Below are 22341 nucleotides of genomic sequence, written 5' to 3' on the forward strand. Positions count from 1 at the left end.
TCACAAGATGGTCATTATAACATGTTTTGCCTTCTCCTAAACCACCTTCTGCGTTCCTTGAAGACAACAAAATCTATAGCAAGCATTCCTAGAGGCTTTGGAAGAGGATTAAAAACAGCTCATCTTTGCCACTAGCTCCAATGCGTCCAGATGACTGCTTTCAATTTGCAACCTATATTGGCTAAGTTTCACCAAAAATGAAATATCTAGCAAGACAGCTAGACAACTAGATACTTCATTTTTGATGAAGCAGCAGTTATTCCCAGAAACCTTTGGATTTCACCTTTGAATCATCCAGTGGAGCATCTGAATGTTTTCAGTACCAACTCCATTTCACTTTGGTCCTAAATAACTGCTCTGGGGGCACAGGACAGCTCATTTCTCATATAGAGAAGTCCTACAGACTGCCATTCAACTTATACACACTATTAGTCCACAGTTTCACTACCGTTTATAGTTTAGTATCTCATTTAACAGGATAAAACCTGTGCACACGCATTCAATTTTAATAACGGTACATGAGCTTTTTGCATAGTTTCAATGTAAATATGTGTAAATTCCAGGTAACTCACTGAAACATTGGGTGGTTACAAGTAATAGCAGATAAAAATGTGGAAAAAAAGTCTCTCTTCCCTTGTGTCTTCCAATTCTTCAAGTGAATCCGGAGTTGCTAAAAACAAAAACCCCAACCAAACAAAACCGCGTGAATGATCTGAAAGTCTGCTTCCATGACTTCTAAAATAGGAATGTCGCATGTTTTTACTTAAAACTTTTCGACGTAGCCCCACCTGCCTCCCAACCGGAGCACACCAGGTGCTTCCTGAGGTTTGTAATTTCTCCGCGCTAGCTACAGAGCGACTCGAAGGCATGCAGGCTGCGTTCTGGCAGAGCGAAGTATTTTGGGAACCATTCTTATTGTATTACAGCGCGGCTTTGAAACAAGATGGCAAGGTTTCATTTCCTGTTCAAAATGGGTAGTTTTATGACATTTGACAGAAAAATCTTGAAGCCTGATCCAAATCCTAAATGGTTTCTACATAAAATCTTTAAAAGCCAAAAAAAACCAAACAAAAACATGTTTTAAAGTTTTCTGTTAACTCCTTAAACTAGATTTCTCAACAAGACAGCCCAGATTCCTGTTAAGTACCTCCTTCCTGATCTTAACCCTTGCACTGCTTTCCTTGTGCCCTCTTCCTAGCAGTGATTTTGAATTTTTTTGGCTTTCTAGTCATTTTCCTTGTTCTACTGCATTGCATTCAACCTTCATCACTGATTATTTCTTTTTATTCCTTCCCAAGTCGCTCCCACTCACTGCACCAACAATACCAGCCTCCTGTTAACTTTCTCATATAAATACACCCGTGACTTCTTCTACGTAACCTCCTATACCGGCAATACCTTTCATGAGCATCTGTAAAATCACACTACATTTTTTCGCTATCAACCCTCTTCTAAAGCTATTTCTGTCAAAATGCCAAAGGAAAACTCGCTGACAAGTCAGAAGCATTATCAATAAATTGTTTTATTATCCCACAAGAAAAATGATTCTTGTTTTAAGATAATTAAGTTGCCCTGATTTATATATTAGCCTTTGCTATGCTCTGTCTTTACACTGTACAATCCCCACCCATGGAGGAATAAATACTTAGCCCCCTGGAAATAAACAGCCTTTTTGGACCAAATGCTTAAACAAGGAATTGACTTGTGGTTAAAACACGCGGGGAGACAGAGCTGACTGTCATCAGGGAAATGTGACCATCACTCAGTTTTTCATCTGTAAAACAGAAATAGTTGTGATTCAGACCCACTCTTTTGTCTCGGGTTAGCTTGGAAAGGCTGGGTGGTGAGTAACGTGATCTTTCAGGGTGCGAGCGGTGGATTTGAAACTGAAAATATTAGATGCCACTATAGCTAGCGGTGGCAGTACCACTTACTGTTAAGGCCATCTAAACTTCCCTTGCTTGTGATTTTGCCAAAATTACCAGCAGAAGTGCTTGTCCTTCCAGTAGGAAGCCTCTTTTCACTTCCCTGTAAGTGTTTACTCACAGTCAGCCGGAATATAAATGCTCAAAACTGTAGTTAGCACTTATTCAACAGACTATGAAGGAGCTAAAGTTCTCCAAAGCAGCACTTAGGTGTCAGCTAGGAAGTGTGATATACGAGCATTTAAGAAAAAGCCTGAACAAGAGAGCACAATTTTGTATTGACTACTTCACGATTTACATGGATGCATAATCACTCTACAAACAGGGCCTTATTAAAGGAATTAATTTCCCCAAGGTTTTATGTGCATGTATGCACACAGACTGATGTCCCTGGAAGGGAAAACAGCGTGGTATCAGCTATTGTGAAGCCTGCAATGAGCATCTTCTGGAACGCTCGTATCATGTGTTGGGCAACTGCCTCCCTTCACTCATCCTCCATTCATAGGAACGAACATGAGAGAGCAGCGCACACTCATCGACCATCTGTAAAGGAAAGTTACTGTGCCCATCTGATACTGTAGATAATGCAATCTATGACTGGCTTAATTGTAATTACAAAATATTTGTGGCTTGCAGCTGACAAGAACGGGAAGTGAAACAATAGTTCTTTCACTTACATAAATTCCCTCTACATTTTAAAGGGAGTTTTACAGGATCTTAAAAGAATAGCTAGTACTGAATTAATAAAAGAGATTTATAGAAGAAAATGGAAACCCCTAGTGACTTCAAAATTATTTTCCCTTAATGTTATTTTTTCATTTAGGACAGAATCTCCATTTTAGAAAAGTAATTCCCTGGGTGCTTCTAAATCATTCTAAAAAGCATAAAACAATAACGTGTACGTAAAATGATTTCTTACAGCGATAAGATGGGTTCTGCTTGTTCTGGACTCTACCGAAACATGCACTCATGCAAATGTTAACCTTTTATTTATACAGGACACACACCAGCCAGCCACTGCTAGGAGAACATTCTTGAAACAATTTAAGACCTTCAGCTAACATGTCAACTTACTTTTCAAGTCAAATAGAGTCACCAGAGGAAAGAACCGTCTGCCATACACAACCTGTTAATTTCTGGGCATAATTCAAATTATTAACTGAAAACCAGCAAGCCCTCAATCTTGGGTCATTTTTATAAACACTGCCAGCTTCAGCTGAATCTCAGTTGTGCAAGTCACGTTTGGAGTCTGTATTTACATTTGTTTTAAATGATCATTAAAAGTGCTCGGTCAAAGTGGTGGATGACAATGCCGAAAACACAGATGTCAGCTCAGCCTCATAAAAACTCTCAACAATTCTAATAAAGAAAAAACAGGGTTAATCAAAACGTGAATATTCTAGCACTGTTGGCTCATGCAGTTATTCCAGTTAATGGCAGAAAAAAACCCGCAGAAACTGGAAGTTAGGGGTTCGCAAGCAGGATCTTCTTAACAGAAAATGTTATTTCATGGAACCATAGAATAATTCAGGTTGAAAAGGAGATACTGGTCCAACCTCTGCTCAGAGCTGGGCCAAACAGATCAGGTTGCTCAAGGCTGTATACAGTCAAGCTTTGAATGTCTCCAAAGTACGACATTCCTCCCTTCCCCGAGCCCCTGTTTCTGTTTGATCACCGTCATGGCAAAACTTTTTCCTTACATTTAATCAGAATTTCCTGGGTTTCAATTTGTCCGCCTCCCAGCATGCCATCACCTTCCAAAAATAATAATAAAAAAAAGCCTGTCTCAGTCTTGTCCATATGCCCACCACTAGGTAGCTGTAGATGATCAAGACTGTTAACATCTCCCTTTCTTTTCTTAGGCTGAGCAAACCCAGTTCTCTCAGTGTCTCCTTCTTCATCACGTGCTCCAGGTACTATACTCACTCTTGGTGTTCCCTTGCAACGGCTCAACCACTACTCACGATAATCCTCATGACTGCCAGCTCATTCCTCAGCAGCCAGACAGATCTCTTCCTCTCTCAGAACCCTTTAAGACAGTGCTTAAAAACAGACAATGATGTGAAAAAGGTAAACATCACCTGTAATTTTAAAAATTGATCTCCCGAATTAAAAAAGCAATGCTGTAACATGTCTCGGTATCATCACCCATGCCTAAGTAAAGATTTGCTCCAGGGAACTTATGTAACATGACATTTCTGTTTTAACCTCCCATATCACCACAAGAACTCTGATCAAGAACAAGAGCCAAATTATACAACTGCACTTCCTCATGTCAAGCAAACTGGAAAGTACAGAAAAGATGAAACAGAAAAGATGACCGATACTTACAACAATATAAAAAAACCTTACTGAAACCACTAAGACAAAAAAAATAGCAAAGCACACTAGCTTTTGACACTATTCCTCCAACACAGTCCTCAAATGCCAAAGACCACACTAGGTATGATATGAAATAGATTTTTCAAAAAAGCAGAGAGCTTTATTTGGAAATACCTGCTGGTACTGTTTGTAACCTTAAAAAGAGCTTTTCATAGTTCATAAAAAATGCATCGCTATCTGTAAACAGTTCCCCAACATTAAGATCACACTTGATTGCCAATTGTTTGGTGGGGTTTCTTTTTGGTTTTGTGTGGGTTTTTTTTTTAATATACCCTACAATACCATTCAGGATCGTTAAAGAGTGTTTAGCTACAAAGGTGGCTGTATGTTGGGCATCAACCATGAAGCTCCACTGATGACCTAGCTCTACAAAATACTTTTGAAATCTTAAGGCAGATTTTTTGAAATACAAGCATTAAAAGGCAAACGCTTGAGAACAACAGATTTTGAAAACATACCAGAGAAACAAAATAAAATACTTTCTTAAAATATTACATTGTGTCAAAGACCTTGGTTCATGTGAAGCTCAAACGAGACAGTCCTGAGCCCCACGACTCGCACGCACACACATGCACCCACCTGCCACAGGCTGTAATGGAATAAACTGCTGAGGTGACGTTCACATCATCTATAAAAGTCTAGACTGTGAAATCAGTTTTAGTTCTCCCTTTCTACTAAAAATAATCCACTAATTATTTAAAATGTTCATGACGCCTCCCTTTTTTTTAGATCAATATTTCCCCATTATAAGTTGCTTTATAAAGTCATATTCAGAGGTGGTTCATGAGAGGAATTTACAGAGGAGTTAAGAGTAGAGCAGTAAAAAACAAAATGCAGTAATAATAAAGTTTCTAAGAAGACAGGTATCAAAACAGCCCTGAATTTACTTCAACTACCGTCTTACACTTCCTTCTGACCTCAGTTTAAACTTCCGCAGAAGCCTGAGGACCAGGCAGACAACTTACACTTGAAAGGGTTTGCAGAGTGTACCTTAGCAATCAGGTGATGGCAACTGTTCCTAAGCAGCTTGTCAGGAAACTGGCAAAGAATAAAACATTACGATGCTTTAGTCTATGGTTTGTTTTTTTTTTTTTAAATTTCATTACAGAGGTTGAAATGCAGAGCTGAGCTCTGTGGCATAACTTTGTTATATCCAGGTGTAAATTCTGGACATAAAGGACAAATACAGAAAAAGGCAATAGGATTAAAATATTTTCTCAAGGAAGATCTAGAATTATTTTGCTTCTTATTTAGTGGTGTAATTGGTAAACTAGGATGGCACTGTAGAAACAATTCTCGATTCTTTTAAAAATGCTAGAAGCATTTTGTATTCTCTTTCCGAGCATCCCTGTTTTGTTTGTGATGGCTTTCACAGTTACAAACACAGCAGAGTGAATAATTTTTTCTTCTCTGCAGAAAAATGTTGCAAAATAAAGTAACATATTCTAAACTACTGAAAATTATCAGAAGCTGTATGTCACCAGGAATCCTGCCAATGAAAATGTCAATTTGTTGCCTGTTACAGAAAACTAAGGCCACGACGTATATTTGTGATTTATTTGCCACAGGACGGGACAACAGCAGCATTTCTGAGTCAGATACAAGGAACAAACCCAACACTGGTTTCTTCTGAACACGGAATAACGTGAGGTGTCTCTAGCCCAACAGACGTTACGCTTTCCCGACAATAGTTTCGCAAATACCTTGTGCCAGCATAAACCAACGCTGTTACTGCAAAAATACCACCACCCCTCCTTTCTCTTAACAATGATATGAACTTTTATTGGATTTTATTGCTTCTATACCACTGATGAACATGCTATTGTCTAGGCTGTTGGCAAGCCAAGGTATGCATTAACGTTACCCGTCTGCGTTCGGTTCGACTTTGTCGTGGTTTTAGCCTCAGTCGGCAACCAAGCCCCACGCAGCCGCTCGCTCACCCTCCCCCCCGGTGGGATGGGGGAGAGAATCTGAAGAGCAAAAGTAAGAAAACTCGTGGGTTGAGAATAGAACAGTTTAATAATTTAATTAAAATAAAAATCAAAATAAATTGCAATGAAAAGGAAGACAACAAAGGGGGGGGAGGGGGGAACAAAACCCAAGAAGAATAAAAAAAAAAAGGCGATGCAACTGCTCGCCACCAGCCGACCGATGCCCAGCCCGTCCCCAAGCAGCGATCGCTGCTCCCTGGCCAGCTCCCCCCAGTTTCTATACTGAGCATGACACCATATGGTATGGAATAGCCCTTTGGCCAGGTTGGCTGTGCCCCGTCCCAGCTTCTTGTGCCCCTGGCAGAGCATTGGAAGCTGAAAAGCCCTTGACTAGTGTAAGCACTGCTCAGCAACACCTACAATGTCAGGGTGTTATCAATATTATTCTCATCCCAAATCCAGAACGCAGCACTGTATTAGCTACTAGGAAGAAAATTAGCTCTATCCCAGCCGAAACCAGGACAGACTTGCACAGGATGCAACAACCAACCTTTGATGTACACATCCTATAATAAACTTCACTGTTTTGCCTTCTTCACTAAGCAGGAGTACAAGAATAAAATTTCACATTTTCTAGGAAAGCGAGCGCTGTCTGCACACACAGATGGTCCAAAGTGATGGTTTCAGAGAGTGTTACGCTACAACTCAACCCCAAAGCCAGCAGCAGGCAGCGTTTCATGGCCAGAGACTGGTTGTGTTCCAGCCAAGCCAACCCCAGCTTCAAACGAGCCAGAGGCCAACGATTCTCTCACCAACAAAAACCACACAGTACAATTCTCATCCTGGAAACAATAACCCGATTAAAATTAAAACCTACGAAGAAATTGTTTATGACGGACACAAACAGAAACAGTCTCTGAAACATTTGTAAATAAGCACAAGTTTTACTTTCTTACACAGTAATATAGCCAAGTATCAGCTGAAATTTCTTCACGGCTTTTTCCATTTTTAAAGTTTTTATCATCTTTGGGTAACATAAGTAGGAAAACAGGGAAAGCTTCAACTCTTTAGTGAAATCCATACTGATGCACTCCAAAGGAGCAGTACCAAGCAGCCATCATTTTATACCTAAATGCCATTTAAAACTGTTCTAGACAAAGGATATACAAGATCTGTCTTTAAAAACAGAACAAAACTACTTTTTTTCCACTTTCCACATGATTTCTAACAGCTCTATTGTAAAACTGATACTTAAGCTTAGGAGTAGGGAGATTTTGAAGGCAGGGGAGGTGGAGTAGTTTGTTTTTCAAGTCTGAAGGTTACTATATTAAACAAGTTATATTCTGAAGTATTATTTAGATAAAGGATTTACCTACAGGTTACTGAGTAACTGAAAACCAGCCTGAAAATAATTTAAACTGTACATATCTGCCACATACAAAAAATAGTTGCCCTGATAAAAAGGTGAGGTAAATGAACCTGATTTCAAACAAACTAATGAAACTGGTACTACAGTCGTACCTCACTATATAGATGGTGCGGGTTACAGGAATCTCACCTGGTCTACAGAGTGGAGAAAATCACCAATTTGCAGAACTCATCCTGGAAGAGTAGACACTAAATAACTGAATAAGCCCTATGATCTTTGAGATGCTACTGATTCCACCCAACAATCCCAACTCGCTCCTTACAGAAGTCAGTTTTCCAGTTTGCTTTCAAATGGGGCAGCTGGTATGAGGGCAGCTGGTATGAGAAGTGAATTTTTCAGGAATGCTTATTTCTGTCTTTCAGAGTCTCACTCAGGAGAGAAGCAAGAAAAGAAGCTGAGTATCTGCAAGAAGGCAGTAACTCCAAAAGTGCTGCAAGGCAGATAAAATCTGTGTGGCGGTGTGTTCCCCCGCGTCCCTGCGCAAGCAGTAAACACCAGTGGGAGTCACCCTGATGGCTGCATCCAGCTTATGCTGGACCTTGAGGACGGATGGCAGCACAGTAGCCAAGGGCTGCCTGAAGCAGGGATCCAAACCTCTTGCTGATATGCAAATATGACCATAAGTCAATCATCTTACTCCTTAAACAGCAGACAGCCCAGGGCCCGTTGAGCTCTCCTGCACGGCAGCGGGCTGCACACCAGGATGTCCCCTTGAGCAGAGACGCCTCTCAAGGTTACTCCTCGAGGCGGAGAGATTCCTTGCCACAACAGATCCTCAGTAAGTGGCTAAATACTAAACTTTGAAATCTTAGCTACATGATATAAAGGATTGATTGTGCATATATAATCCTTTAGACATAAACCGTTGAGCAAGTCTGGGAATAAGATTGGATCTAGCCATACCTAGACTCCTCTCTGAGGAGGAGTTTAGAAAGGAAAGGGATCCTGTTCCGAACCTCATGACTCAACGGGGATGTCTCCCTGACAGTTCTGTCTGGCCCTGTCCTCTATGCATTAAATAATCAAGTGTACCTTGCCATCGAATCTTGTTAAAACGCTGTCGCATTGAACTTTGTTAACTCCCTATTCTATATCAATAAAGTATATTTTTGCTTCCCTCTTATGAGTGACGTGCACTCTCACTCCATCTGCGACAATCTGAACGGTTTAAGGAGAAATGTGATGTGATTCAGAAACGTGGACAGCCCTGCAGAGTTCAAACAGAAGAAGGTGTCTCAGCTCAGTTGCAGCTAAATGGAGAAATACTTACAGATAGCAGGGTGGCCACCACTACAGCAATACCTAAGGACTTACTAATATTAAGATAAAAGATGCATTTTTAGAATGTTAATCTCAACACAAAAATGAACATGTTTAGTTTAGACACCACAACTGTATTATAGCGTGTAACATATATCGGGTCACGCAGCCACTCAATCTATTAAAACAGAAACTGTGCTGCCCAGGAAGGGTTTTAACACCCTTTCAAAATACCTCCTTCCCTAGTGATGTTACCTAGGGGAAGGATTAGAAACATTTAATAGACAAAGTCTCCATTTCTTTATGCTTCACTCCATTTTCCAGTTATAGTATCCTTCATAAATGGTAATGGCTACTCAGAGTTCTTCATTCTGCAGGCAGCAACTTTCTCCCCAGCTGACTGCTTTTCTCTTTTTAACATGAATTTCATGTGCTATTTTCTTGCCTGGTCAACCAAAATTGTCAAGATTTTACAACACCTCTTGGTCATAAGCTTGTCATTTGCTTATATTGAATGATTCTTCACCTTCAAACCATCACCTCTCTCTTCAGTTCCTTCTCCATATTGTTTATGTTAAATCATTATGCTAAATAAAATAATCATTTTCTCAGCACGTTAAACAGCATGGTTCCCACACGCATTTGAGGAGGAGAAGACAGGCGAGAGAGAAACCAGGACCTTGCCAGCAAATCTCCTTCCCTTATAAAACCCAAGTATTTACTTTAATCCCACATCTTCTGTATCTCTTCATCAGTTATTAATCTATGAGAAAACCCTCACGGCCCTACCTGTAACAACGTTGTTCTTTTACGTAAGCAGAGACTGAGTGGGACGTTTTTTGAGAGCTCCTGGCAAATTCAAGACATTAAATCAGATGAATCACCCTCATCCCCAGGCTTACTGACTCCTTAAAGATCTCTTTTTGCGGGACTCTTCAAAAAATCATGTTGATTGTTCCCACCGTATCATATCTATCCGTGTGTGAACTGACTCCATTCATCACAGCACTTGTTTTATAGCCTGCCTGGCAGGGAAGTCGGATTTCTTCATCTATAATTCACAGGGCCCCTCCTGGAGCCCTTTTCAAAGGTTGGGACACACTTGCGGCTTTCTGTTGGCACTGAGGCGGGTTTTAGCACCAGATTACACATTGTTGTTTATATTTAAGCAGTTTCATGTTTGAATTTACATTAGAGCTCTTGGATGAATGCAGCTGGAGCCCAGTGATACATTACCCTTGATTTTCCTGAGGGTTTCCCCCCCCCGCTTCTAAAATGCATTCAGTAGCCATTTCAATTTGAGACCTTGCCATTGACTTATTCTCTCCCTTGCTCCAAAGGACCCTGCTGCAAGGACACGTGGGTGTGCTCCCACCTATTTTTGCTCATGAACAACAGTGCAAAAACCCCGAATTTACAGTTCTTTGTTAAGAACACAGTTGTTTACCAGTCGAGGAGATTCAACTACTATAAATACCTGAGAGAGATACAGGAAAAGAACCCTGAATGTTGTCCTTTCCTTCCAAAGTAATTTGGCTCAATGAAAGTATTTGCAACTTAGCTTTTCAGTAAACCACAATTATTTATATAGAATAACAGGTTGCACAGAGAGGTTTCCATATCAAAAAAAGGTTCACTTTGAAAAACGCTTCAAAACAAGTTCTACAAAAGAAAGGACTGGATAAGAGGGAGCCCAGTAGCTGGGTAAAGAAACCACGACAGATCAGCAGCGGCTTTAGCAACTGGACCCTGTGCAAGCTGGACATCTATAGACAACAGCACACATGCAGAGGAATGGCAGAAGCATGACTTTGTTTTCCATTACTGTATTTTTCAGTCTTTCAAAAATGATTCAAGAGATTTTAGTTTGATGTTTTATTGCGACTTATAAAAAAACCCACATTCCTGAGGTATCTGCAGGTTTCTCACGTCACAGCACAGAAAGCCCGCACCATCCAGAAGACATAAATGTTTATGGAAACTCAAAGAGATGAAGATCCTGCCTAGCTCACTGCGTGCTTAGTTTGCACTGCACACAAAATGTAGCCAGACGTACAGAGGAAACGAGAATCCCTTTGCAGGGTTTACGTTACAATGCCCTGAGACTAGAGCAGCCATAACCCACCAGAGCCAGCTATAATTTTACCTGGGCTATCTGCTCTTTTTTTTATTATTTCAAATGACTGTTTTGTTTGTTTTCTTGTGAAGATATTAAATTCGCTTCTGGCTTTACTTCCAAGTAAGAGCATTAACTGATGACAGCCAACTATGCATGTAAGTATGGAATTCTCTTATGTAAGCACCAATTAATAATTTTATCTCCAGTATTATAAGGAAATATTTACCCTATTTCCATGTACTAAACATTCAGTCAGCACAAATATTCATGTTTTACTAATAGAAAAGCACAACCACACACACACAGAGCAAAGACAGGGTTGCTGCCTCAAGGACTATCAGCCCTGCATTGCCTCTGAGATACCCAGATCTGATTTAGCCTTCCAGGAAGTCAGATATTAGGCGTAGCAATGAATTTATAACACAGGCTGCTATTTACTCAAAAAGGCATGCACATATTGACATAGGAGTGGTTTAACTTAGTCAAGATACAATGGAATGACATATAAGAATCCCTCGGAGGCCTCGTTTGGCACTCTCATTTTCTACTTCGGTTACCTGCTTTTCAGATCAATATTTTTTTTCCCAGTATGCAAAAGCATGCTGATAATACAGTGATTTGTTACAATACAGCGATAGTTCTTCAATAAAGCAATTTTAAATGCAAATTACAGACTTCTAAGTTGCCATGCTTGATTGCACCACCTGGAAATAGTTTGTAGATAGCAAATTTAAATAAACTTTGAAAATGTCAATACATGAAATGCACCTACATAAAGCGTGAACTAGCTGTAAATAGCTGAGTTAACAGATTTTACAATTTATCCGTAACTATCTGAGTTACAGGAATAGTGTATATTTAAGTAATTCTAGGATGATATTAAAAAAACCAAACTGTGAGCAATCATATTTGAACTTTTAAAGTATGTCATTTCCTATGAGTTCAAGTATCTGCTCTTGGCTTGATTTGGCAAGCTGCCACCTGTGAGCACAGCAATGCTGATCTGCTATTCTCTAAAGTTCGTACTTTGAAACCAAGATATTTAATGATTATATTTTCATTAATCATACTGTAAAGAAATGTTCTGATCAGATCAGATAATTGGATACAAAAGAAGGATTATGGGATACGCTACTGAAGAACTAAAAAGTCTCCAGCTTACTTAAGGTCGACCACAATAGGAAAATACAGGTCTTAGTTTTACAAACTTGATTCCTTTATCCAAGTTTTTCAGAAAAAAGTGAATTAAAAAATAAAGGTGACTGCTTAGCTTTGGGGCTTGATAATTGGTACCAAGTATCTTGCACGCTATTGCAGGGTCTATCTACTGCACTGCACTCTCATCTATTGCAGCATGTTGGCAAAGTCAACGCTGCTGTCGCAAACTAACCCACGATTCTGTACTTCACTCCTTTTGCTTTCCAGATTTTCACGCTTCCCAACTCCCGTACATAAATTACCTTCCTTACCTTCATAATGTTTACTAAGTCTGTTTGATAATAGCGATCTTGGTGTGCATTAGCAGCTGCTAAAGTGAGAAGATAATCATTCCTTGCATGGATGGCCTTGGAATTACACTCGGATCGTCGTGCTTTTAACTACAACAAGAAATGGAAGTTAATAGATAGGTACTAATGAGAAGTTAAATGACCAAACATGTATTAATAGTAAATTAACATGCATATGTATGTATTAATATAGTCAAAACTTTAAGGGATTAACAGCTTAACAGTTTTGTTAATGGCAAGGGGATTTCTAACCTATTTTTCTCTCATGCAGTTGTAATTTCACACGCAGTCTTCAAAGAACAGTTATAGCTTCCACTAGAAAAAAATTTCCTCGTAAATTTGGTCATATTCTGCACTCTGACTGCCAAAAAAGTCTGCTCTTATCTCCTTATTTGTTCTAACAATATACTTTCCGAAATGTCAGTCATCTCCAGACTCCAGACAACTTTGGTCATATGCCTCATGAAATCAGCAGCAAAACATTAAGTTTTTCTTATACTCACCTTTACACTTGCCTTCTGCAAGCTTATTCTTGACTGAAAAAGACTAAGTTTGGACCTGAAACAGAAATTAACAGAAGACATTACTGTCTTACACTGTTTCTACAAACGTACAGGATAAACAGGCCACTGCACTTGACTTCTGCAAAATTTTAATTTAAATAACTTTTTATGCCTAAATTTTTATTTGTATAGTTTTAAGTAAAGCTCAAGGATCAAGGAAAATATTACAAAGCATGCTGAGCTACATCAACGGTATCTTCATTGCATGTTCTGAAATCTTTTGCACAGCTTACCCTGATTTTGGAACAAAATTTAAATAGATCATGAAAGGGAAATGGGGTGGCGGCTGCACTTCGAGTTATTTTGGTGTTTGATGGATTTTGAGTTAGCCCTCCGGACACAAAGTGCTATAAATTTGAACTACTGTTCATCTGAAGAAATATTAACACAAAATCATTAGTAATTACATTCCAGGAAGCCGGAGGAGTACCCACGTACACATACATATTTTTAAAAGCAGAATTGGTCTGATTCTCACGTTTGGATCCATGAAAGAGAAATTAGAGAAGTACTTTATTAGCTATTTGAAAGATGGTGATTTAAAAAGTAAATAAGAAAACAAAATCAAGTAAACAGCTATTTTAATCTGAACAATACCGCAGTATGAATCTGTCCCAAAATTCCTAAGCTCGGGTTTTTGGTTGTTTTTTTGTTTCTCTGTTTGCATTTTTTTACTTTCTTCAAATATTATAGGTAATCTTATTAAAGTTCTTCTTTTCATCATCCAGCCCTCATAAAGTGAAAGACAGAAAAATTCTCTAATGAAACCATAATTTCTTTTCATTCCCTGAGAACAATTCTGAGTAATTTCTAAAAATAATAATAATAAAAAATAAATTTGCAAAAAAGGGTGAGGCAAACTCCCATAAGACAGGCCAAACTCCAAACTGAAAAGATGTGTTGCTTTCCTGAAAGGAAGGAAATCAATCTCTTTAGGATGTCAAGGAGCATAAAACCCTAAAGCCTCAAAAATTTATCTTCAAAAATGGAAAACAGTGTCCCATCCCCTCTCCTCCTCTAAATGGACTGATAGCAAATTTGAGACCTGTGGCGAGAAAACGAAGTAAGCAGCCTTTAATACCAAAAAGAGTGCCAGCTCACACACCGTCCTTTGAAAATGTCAAATTAAAGCAGTTAGTTTAACCTCTTTCCTAAAGAAACCAGCCCACAGAAGTTATGCTTTACTATCAGGGTAGTAGCATGCTTGAAATGGTTACAAAAACGTATATAAGCAAAAAGAAAAAAAATTGGCACAATCTCATTGAAAGCAATTATCTTTCTTCCAAAATAATATTGAGTGTAAAAACTAATACAAGTACAAATCTGCTTTATACGCATGCAATTATTTATACATATGCTATTATAAAAACATACTTGGCCTCAATATCAGCTTTCTCCCGCACCGCTTGAGCCATCTGTTCAGTCTCAAAATATTTCTTTTTGCCTTTAGCTAAATCTTTTACTGTCTCTTGTAATTCAGCTTGGATCCTTGTCAACTGGTCCACACACTGAAAAAAAGCATTCAGGAAACAAAACATTAATGGCTTTTTGCATCCAAATAATACTATCATCATCATTTTACTACTTTTTATTGCATTTTATATGGAACAACTCCATCTCCAAGTCACTCCTGGTCAATTATTCATGCCTCTTTTAAAGCTGATCAGAACATAAAGCCATATTTCTTTCATTCTTTCTGCTGCTGTTTAACTATTCAAATTCAATGATAACTTGCAAATTAAACATAAAGGTTCTGAAAGCTTTGGATGAGGTAATTAGTTGAAATAACTGGAATACAATTGGGAAAAATCCAAAGGCAATCTACTGGAGGTGATACAAAAAATGCTTAATCTTTCCTTCTCTAAAATTTAAAACATGAGACAAAAGCTACCATGTACAACACAACACCACAACAGCAACAAGAACAATTTGATAAACATTATTTTAAGAGCTCATTTTTCTTAAACTATTTTGAGAGCTTTCTAACAAATAGGGTTATATCAGAAATCAGTCTCATTCACAAAGAAAACTTAGAGGCTTAAAATGCATAGCGAGCTAGTCAAGGAGTGAAAATACACAGAATCGTTTAGGTTGGAAAAGACCTTTAAGATCATCGAGTCCAACCCTAAACCTAGCACTGCCAAGCCCACCACTGCACCATGTCCCTAAGCACCTCATCCACACGTCTGTTAAATACCTCCAGGGATGGCGACTCCACCACTTCCCTGGGCAGCCTGTGCCAGTGCTGGACAACCCTTTCTGCATTATAATTTTCTGCATAATAATCTATCCGTTTTCCATACAACCCAACCAGTGTTACAACATACATTTTAATATAAAAAAATAATATTCAAAGGAATAGCAGAAAAATAACTGTACTGGTTTTGGCTGGGAGCGCGTTAATTTTCTGTGTGGTAGCTGGTATGGTGCTACGTTTTAGATTTGTGACCAAAACCACGTTAATAACACAGGGATGTTTTAGCTATTGCTGAGCAGTGCTTACACAGTGGCAGAGTCTTCTGTTTCTCACACTGCCCTGCCAGCGAGTGGGCTTGGGCTGCGCAAGAGGTTGGGAGGGGACACAGCGGGGACAGCCGACCCCAACCGACCCAAGGGGTATCCCACACCACACAACATCGTGCTCAGCAATAAAAGCTGGGGGAAGAAGGAGGAAGGGGGGGACATTCAGAGTTATGGTGTCTGTTCTCCCACGTCACTGTTACGTGTGATGGAGCCCTGCTTTCCTGGAGATGGCTCTAAACACCTGCCTGCCCATGGGAAGGAGTGAATGAATTCTTTGTTTTGCTTTACCGAATAAACTGTCTTTACCTCAACCCACAAGTTTTTGCGCTTTTACCCTTCTGATTCTCTCCCCCGTTCCGCCAGAGGGGAGCGAGTGAGCGGCTGTGTGGGGCTGAGCTGCTGACCTTGGGTAACCCACAACAATTAACTAAAATGTTCAGCAATTCTCCAAACATCCTATCAGCTTCAAAAACAATTTGTGGGACACGATCTACGTTAGGCAGAAAGGATCTACTTAACCAAAAAAATGTGAATTATCAATGTCTAAAATTATACTATCTTTGAAAGAGACTTGTAAAGATTTTATTTTACCCAAACTAGCTTAAGTACACATAAGAGTGATAGTTCAATGCATTTATATTTAATTATAGATATTACAGACTAGATGTGGTCAATGAAGGCTCCAGGCAATACTGAGGCAGAGCCTCAAGCCAGCTTAAGGAAACCAATCTGCCTTTCAATTTGCCTCTCTTGTCCTTCAAAAACCAGACCCAAGGTCCCACCTCTTTTCCCATCATTATCACATACCCAGCTTCTCCCATTCAAGGTGCCACATCTTGTCCTCTTACTGAACACCACTCCTAAACACCTACAGTTTTTCATTACACTAATTATTAATGCATGTAACCTCCTTTACAGGCATTGCAAGACTAATAAGGTGATGTAATCCAACAACATAACATTACTTTCTCAGTATTCAACAATTGTTAAAAATAATATCCAGCCACCTGTAAAAAAGAAACTTTTTGTTTCAGTCAATAGAAATTGCTCGTCTTCTCACCACACAATTCTGCTCTCACTAAAAATGTCAAATACCTTTCTGGCTTTAGAGTACATAAAAAATCATTTAAGTTCATACTAAAACCGGTATTTAATGTGTGCAGACGAATAAAGCAACGGGCTCCATAAGGTAAGCTTCATGGTGGGTGGTTTGGGGAGTAGCGGAGGGCAGGATTGGGTTTTTTGAAGACCTCTGAGTGTATGATAGAAAAATGAAAGGTAGAAAAATCTGTATATATTGGACAGCTGCCAGAGACCTAAAATCATTTCAAAAGGGCTGGGGTTTTGCTACATCAATCGGTATTTTGATCCCTGAAGTCTCCTGCTGGCATCAAAAAATTAAAATATCAAATAACCCCAGTTGTTAACACGATCATTTTAAAAGCATACAATAATCCTGGTTTTGCATCTCTGAAGAATAAAAAATTGTCAGGAGACTGGATGTAATTTAGGGGTTTGGGGTGGGGTAGACACTGGTTGTATGTAAAAAGCTGTTTCAGAGAGCTGACAGAGATGGTTTCTTGTTGCACTGCCTCCACGCAGAGCGATTTCATTCTATTTGCCTTTCAGTCTTCTGATACAGATCCATGCAAACATCTGCAGTGGTGGCCACATCATCCTTCCTGAAGATACCTGATGAATGTACACTGCAGCTCTTTGCCTACTCTTCCAAGGCCAACAGGCGAAACCACACATCACTTATGGGATAAGCTTACAAGGTCTCTGGGGAAAGATAATGGCAAGGGGTGGGCTGCTGCCCTCAAAACAGCTTTCTCGTCTGTGTCCAAGGGCTGCTGAGCAAGGGATAGAGATTAGTTTTCTTAAGAGGTCAGATGTGGTCTACAGGAGACACATTTATTACCCCTGCTCCAGAGTCACCTTGTGATTTAGCAATATTTTTCAGCAAATTATGATGAGGTTTTCCGGAACTGTTCCAGTTTAGTATTAAAACGGGTCATAAAAATGAAGTTTCTATATGGTACCAAGTCGAGGAACTAAAGGTTTACAGAAACATCTGGAAAATAAAGATCATAGAATCATTTGGGTTGGAAAAGACCTTTAAGATTGAGTCCAGCCATTAACCTAGCACTGCCAAGTCCACCACTACACCACGTCCCTAAGCACTACATCTACACGGCTTTTAAATACCTCCAGGGATGGTGACTCCACCACTTCCCTGGGCAGCCTGTTCCAATGAATTAAATGAAAGTCAAGCTTACTTTTTTCCTTGAACTACACTATCTTCTTTGCATGGATTAACAGACCAGTTATAGCAGCTTTTGGAATACTTACTTGTGATACCTTACAGGAGGTGGCTGGACAACCTGCATTCTACATCTTGAAGATTGCACAAGTCATTCCTTCAGGTTTAAGATAGGTCTTTTCTTAAAATCAGAACCTATTCTAACAAAACCCACTTGCAATTGTCACTGCAGAACCAATTCAATGTAATTGCCACAGCATGATGTTAAGTTTGCAGAGATAGTTTTGACCAACTGCATATCACATTTTAAAAGATTCATTTCCAAGCAATTTTAATTTCAGATAACATAGCTCAGATTTCCAACAAGCTGGCTATTTACTTTTATAACGAAGTGCCTAGGAAGAAACTGTAAAGTACATATGTATTCTAGAAGTGCCACACTAAAAGATTTCCAATAACCATTTTTTCTAAATATAAATGACAAAAGTTTAAAGAACGTATTAAAGCGCAAATACCTTCTTCAACTGCTGTTCCTTAAAGCACCGTACAGTCCTGGCTGGTTCAGAAATTAAGTTTTTATAGTTCTCACAGATATTGAGTCGGGATTGGGCCACTTGCATCGTGCCTTCTAAAAGTGATTTCCAAACTGAGTACATGCTCCTAAAATAATGAAACACAGAAAGGTTGTGGGAAGGAATAGAGGGAGGCCAGGCGTTACACTGAAAATATGGGCTGGTTTACACAACAATAGCATACATTCTTCCAAGGATTGCTTTTAAAAATAAAGCTAAAGCACAATCCTTCATGCCAATTAGTAAATATCTGCACTTTTAACAAAAATTTTAACTGAAATTTTACTAAAAGTAAAAATTTTTCCTCCTGTCCCTGTTTTGTGATTCAATATTTTGGCAAATGTTTTTGGTTGAACCTGTTGCTCCAATGGAACAGACCCTACAGAACCCAGCAGCCAAAGCCAGATCGGATGTTGACAATTTTTGATAGGATCATGGATTTTGTGATTTTGAGCATCTTGCAAACAAGTAAATAGTTACAGACTGCTTATCAGTTTTGCCTCAGCTACCTGTAGTTTCTTCATCATGCCTAACAGACCAAAGACAACAGCCGCAGCTGTGTAGTGAGCTTTGCAGGGCCCCAATAATTCACCACAAAAGCTCAGAAGTGCCCAAGTCAGAAGGAGAAGGTGGAGCAGGGAGAGCGGGGGAAGAAGGCGACAAGATCTCCCCTGCAGCTGGCAGAAAGGAAAGATTTCTGGAGTTTGCAGAGCCCAAGTACTTTGTGATAAGGAGGGAGGGGGCAGCAGGTATTTGGAGGAGAACTCGGGGCACTGTGGGTGTATCTGATGGCACGGAATGTGGAAAAAAGGCTTCTGAGTGGGGAGCAAACTGCATGTCGGAGGGGGTCTGTGTGTTATAGGAGCATTTTATATACACATAAGACTGATAATTCAGTTTATTCCTCCTTCTTAGACACACAAGTGATGTGAAGGTACTGAAAGTCCAAAACACAAATCTATTAACAATTTCTTCCTGTTTGAAATAAAACTTGTCAGAATACAAAGAACACATTAAAATAAAGTATCTTAAAACTTTTTCAAAATATTTAGGAGGTACTATTCAAAGGTGGGAGGCTTTCAGCAGGTGAGTCATTTCTGTTTTCATGTTATGATCCACCTTTCATGTTAATGAAACAAAGTTTTGTAAACAACTGTTTCTTGCTTTGCCTCCTCCTTGCTGTCAGATGTGATCTTCACAAAGAATGGCCTCCTAAAAAGAAATTTGTTGCTATCTTCCCAGGAAGAAATCCACATGCTTATTACTCTAACCTTAAAGCTATTTACTAAAATATGTATTCAGATTCAAGCATTAATACCCAAACAGGGTGCACAATTACAGTTGTTGTCCTCTCGTGCCATCTTGTTTTTCCAATCCTCCTAAATTATTCAAGTAATAAACATCTATTTAAAACTAATCTCAGAATTTCAGGGAAAACAAAGCTTCATTTTTAACTGGCAATGCTCTACAACAAAGAAAAAAATAACTTTTACTACAGAAGAGCAGTGTTTAATTGTTGAGTAAAATAATTATACAGATTGAAATTACAAAGCCAGCTATTTCGAGACATCCAACTGTTAAATTACCTATAATCACTTCGTTCATCAGCTTTTATTCCAAGCCAGTCCTTCTTTAAGTATTGGCTAGCCAGCTTCTGAATGCTCTGTTAAAAGATGGAAAAAGAAGTTAAAAATAGGAGCAAAAATGTTATTTTAGTTACCTCTTATATCAAACAAATGATAACCTGACACATACAGAAGCAATCAATCTATAGTATTAGCAAACTACTGCAATGCAAGGCTGTTGTTTTTATCCCTTTTTATATTTTTGAGTTCAGTTTCTGTTGAGAACAATTAACGAGCTTCATGTTAATATTTTAACTCAGAGGGCCTCTAGCTGAGATCTACACATGCATACCTCAGCTCTGAAAATATTTCTGCATACAAGTAACCCCAGCGAGACCAATAATACAGAAGACATTCAAGCAGTGTGTTGCAGAATCAGAGGCAGGAATATTGCAAGTAAAATGTCTCAATCTGTCACAGCTATAAGAATCAAAATGTTTATTTAACTGAATGAGGACATGGGGTTCTGAGAAGCAATGAAATATCTGGTCATTTATGTGCCCAAACTGAAATGCCCAACTTTGATCATTCAAGGTTGCACCGTTATTAACACATGAAGAAGCTCTACTGCTCACAGGATCAGGCCTTTACTCAGAGGATTTCAATAGACTAGAGATTGAAAAATGCACTTAATGTTAATTACGCTCTTTAGTCTCTGTGTTTCACTTTGCACGGTCTCAGAAAATCAATAACAACATTTTCATATTCAAGCTCAGAAAGCAGCAAAATTAAATTTGTGAACAATGCCAGGGAGGCGGAGTCGCTATCGCAGCGGTCCCTCCTTTGGCTTGTAATCTCATTTAACAGTATATATCGCTTATGAATGGAGTACCATCAAATGGAAAAGAGGATGTATATTATCCAACTCATGGAGGTGGACAGTGGGTTTATGAACACCAAGCAGCGCTCCTGCTTCTTCAAAAGAACCATCACCAGAGAAGCACTCTCCAGCTTTTGTATAAAAGTCTATTTAGCAAAGAAGTAGGAGACCTGGGTTGAAATTCCCTTTCCAGCTAAGAAAAATCAAACCCAGAGATGCTTTCCAGAAGAGTGCATCCTGAGGAAAAGCCTGGCGTGACATCTTCGCATCCGACCCACTCAACAAGAGGCACGGCGCAGTATCATTTCTTTACATTTTCCATACTATATTTAAGATGCTATCACCTGCTCGGACAGCCTTTCAGTTCTCTTAGAGAAAAATATCAGAAGTATCTCAAAAAGCACAACCAGATTTCTTTCTTGTCTTACCAGCCCATTTGATGCTAAAAATTTATTACTGGGCTTACAATCTGATTGACGCGTTCACATAGAAAAATGTTAATTGTTGCTAATATAGCTTTAGTAGAAAACTTATGCTCCCTCCTATTACGTATATCTATTTTACCTTAAAGAAAGTCCAACTCTGACTGCTCTGAACCGCTCTGCTGAGCTGAGTACCAGGTTTTGATGTTAAGGATGCTTACAGTTGGGTTTACGCTAATAGTCCTTGTGAAGCCAACTGTTGAGAGCTGTTATTTCCCATTCTGAGCTTCCGCACCTTCCCAAGTTACCTTCCCTGATTTCCATTGCACTTTTTGCTCAGTTAAGGATCATTTTCAAATTCCACGTTGACATTTCATCACGGAACATGAAATACGTGAACATACCTGTTCATGTATACAGTCAGCAATTTTTTTTTTACAGGTAGTTATGCCTGTAACTATAAAGCCTTGCATTTCCATTGCAGTTTCTTCCTTTTTTTTAAAAGATGCACAAATTGCATTAGGTAGCTGTTAAAAACCCCAGATAAAAGGAAAAATAACATTCCTTTTAACTTTGGCAGAGCAATTTGTGATGAGATTTGGAGCTTTATTAGGTACCCCACCTGCTGCTATTTTCATGCTTCCATCCCTTCTGCATCAGACTCCACCTATGAGATCTGCCCCAAGATGCTGAACAAACATTCACAAACACAAAACTAACCACAAAAAAAGCTCACTGGCAGTTGAGGACAAGCTATGCCAAGATTAAAGATGCAAAAAAGTCACAACAGGGATAAATAAAGCCATTTCTGCACAGAGAAACCCTATTACTGATGTCAGCAAATCAACTATAAAACCAGTGTGATCAACCATTTATTTCCAAATTGAATGAGCTCGCCACCAAAATCAATGAAACATCGAAGAGAGGGCTCCAGCTGCATAGTGAAGATGTCTGATCATTTAATATTTGTTCATAAAAATGGATAAACCACACGTTGGC

General features: G+C 39.1%; 1 protein-coding gene across 2 annotated transcripts in view; it reads right to left on the reverse strand.

The window, feature by feature from the left end:
• FCHSD2 (FCH and double SH3 domains 2) overlaps positions 1-22341 on the reverse strand; it is a 164694-nt gene that overhangs the window by 58343 nt on the left and 84010 nt on the right. For both annotated transcript variants that reach the window (XM_072850933.1, XM_072850932.1), the window contains exons 4-8: positions 20062-20138; positions 18419-18563; positions 14492-14625; positions 13058-13112; positions 12516-12644 (exon numbers count right to left, since the gene is read on the reverse strand). In XM_072850933.1, coding sequence (XP_072707034.1) covers positions 12516-12644; positions 13058-13112; positions 14492-14625; positions 18419-18563; positions 20062-20138 — 540 coding nt within the window. The remainder of the gene's footprint in view (positions 1-12515; positions 12645-13057; positions 13113-14491; positions 14626-18418; positions 18564-20061; positions 20139-22341) is intronic.

This window comes from Ciconia boyciana, chromosome 1, assembly GCF_034638445.1.
Source record: "Ciconia boyciana chromosome 1, ASM3463844v1, whole genome shotgun sequence".
Classification (NCBI taxonomy): domain Eukaryota; kingdom Metazoa; phylum Chordata; class Aves; order Ciconiiformes; family Ciconiidae; genus Ciconia; species Ciconia boyciana.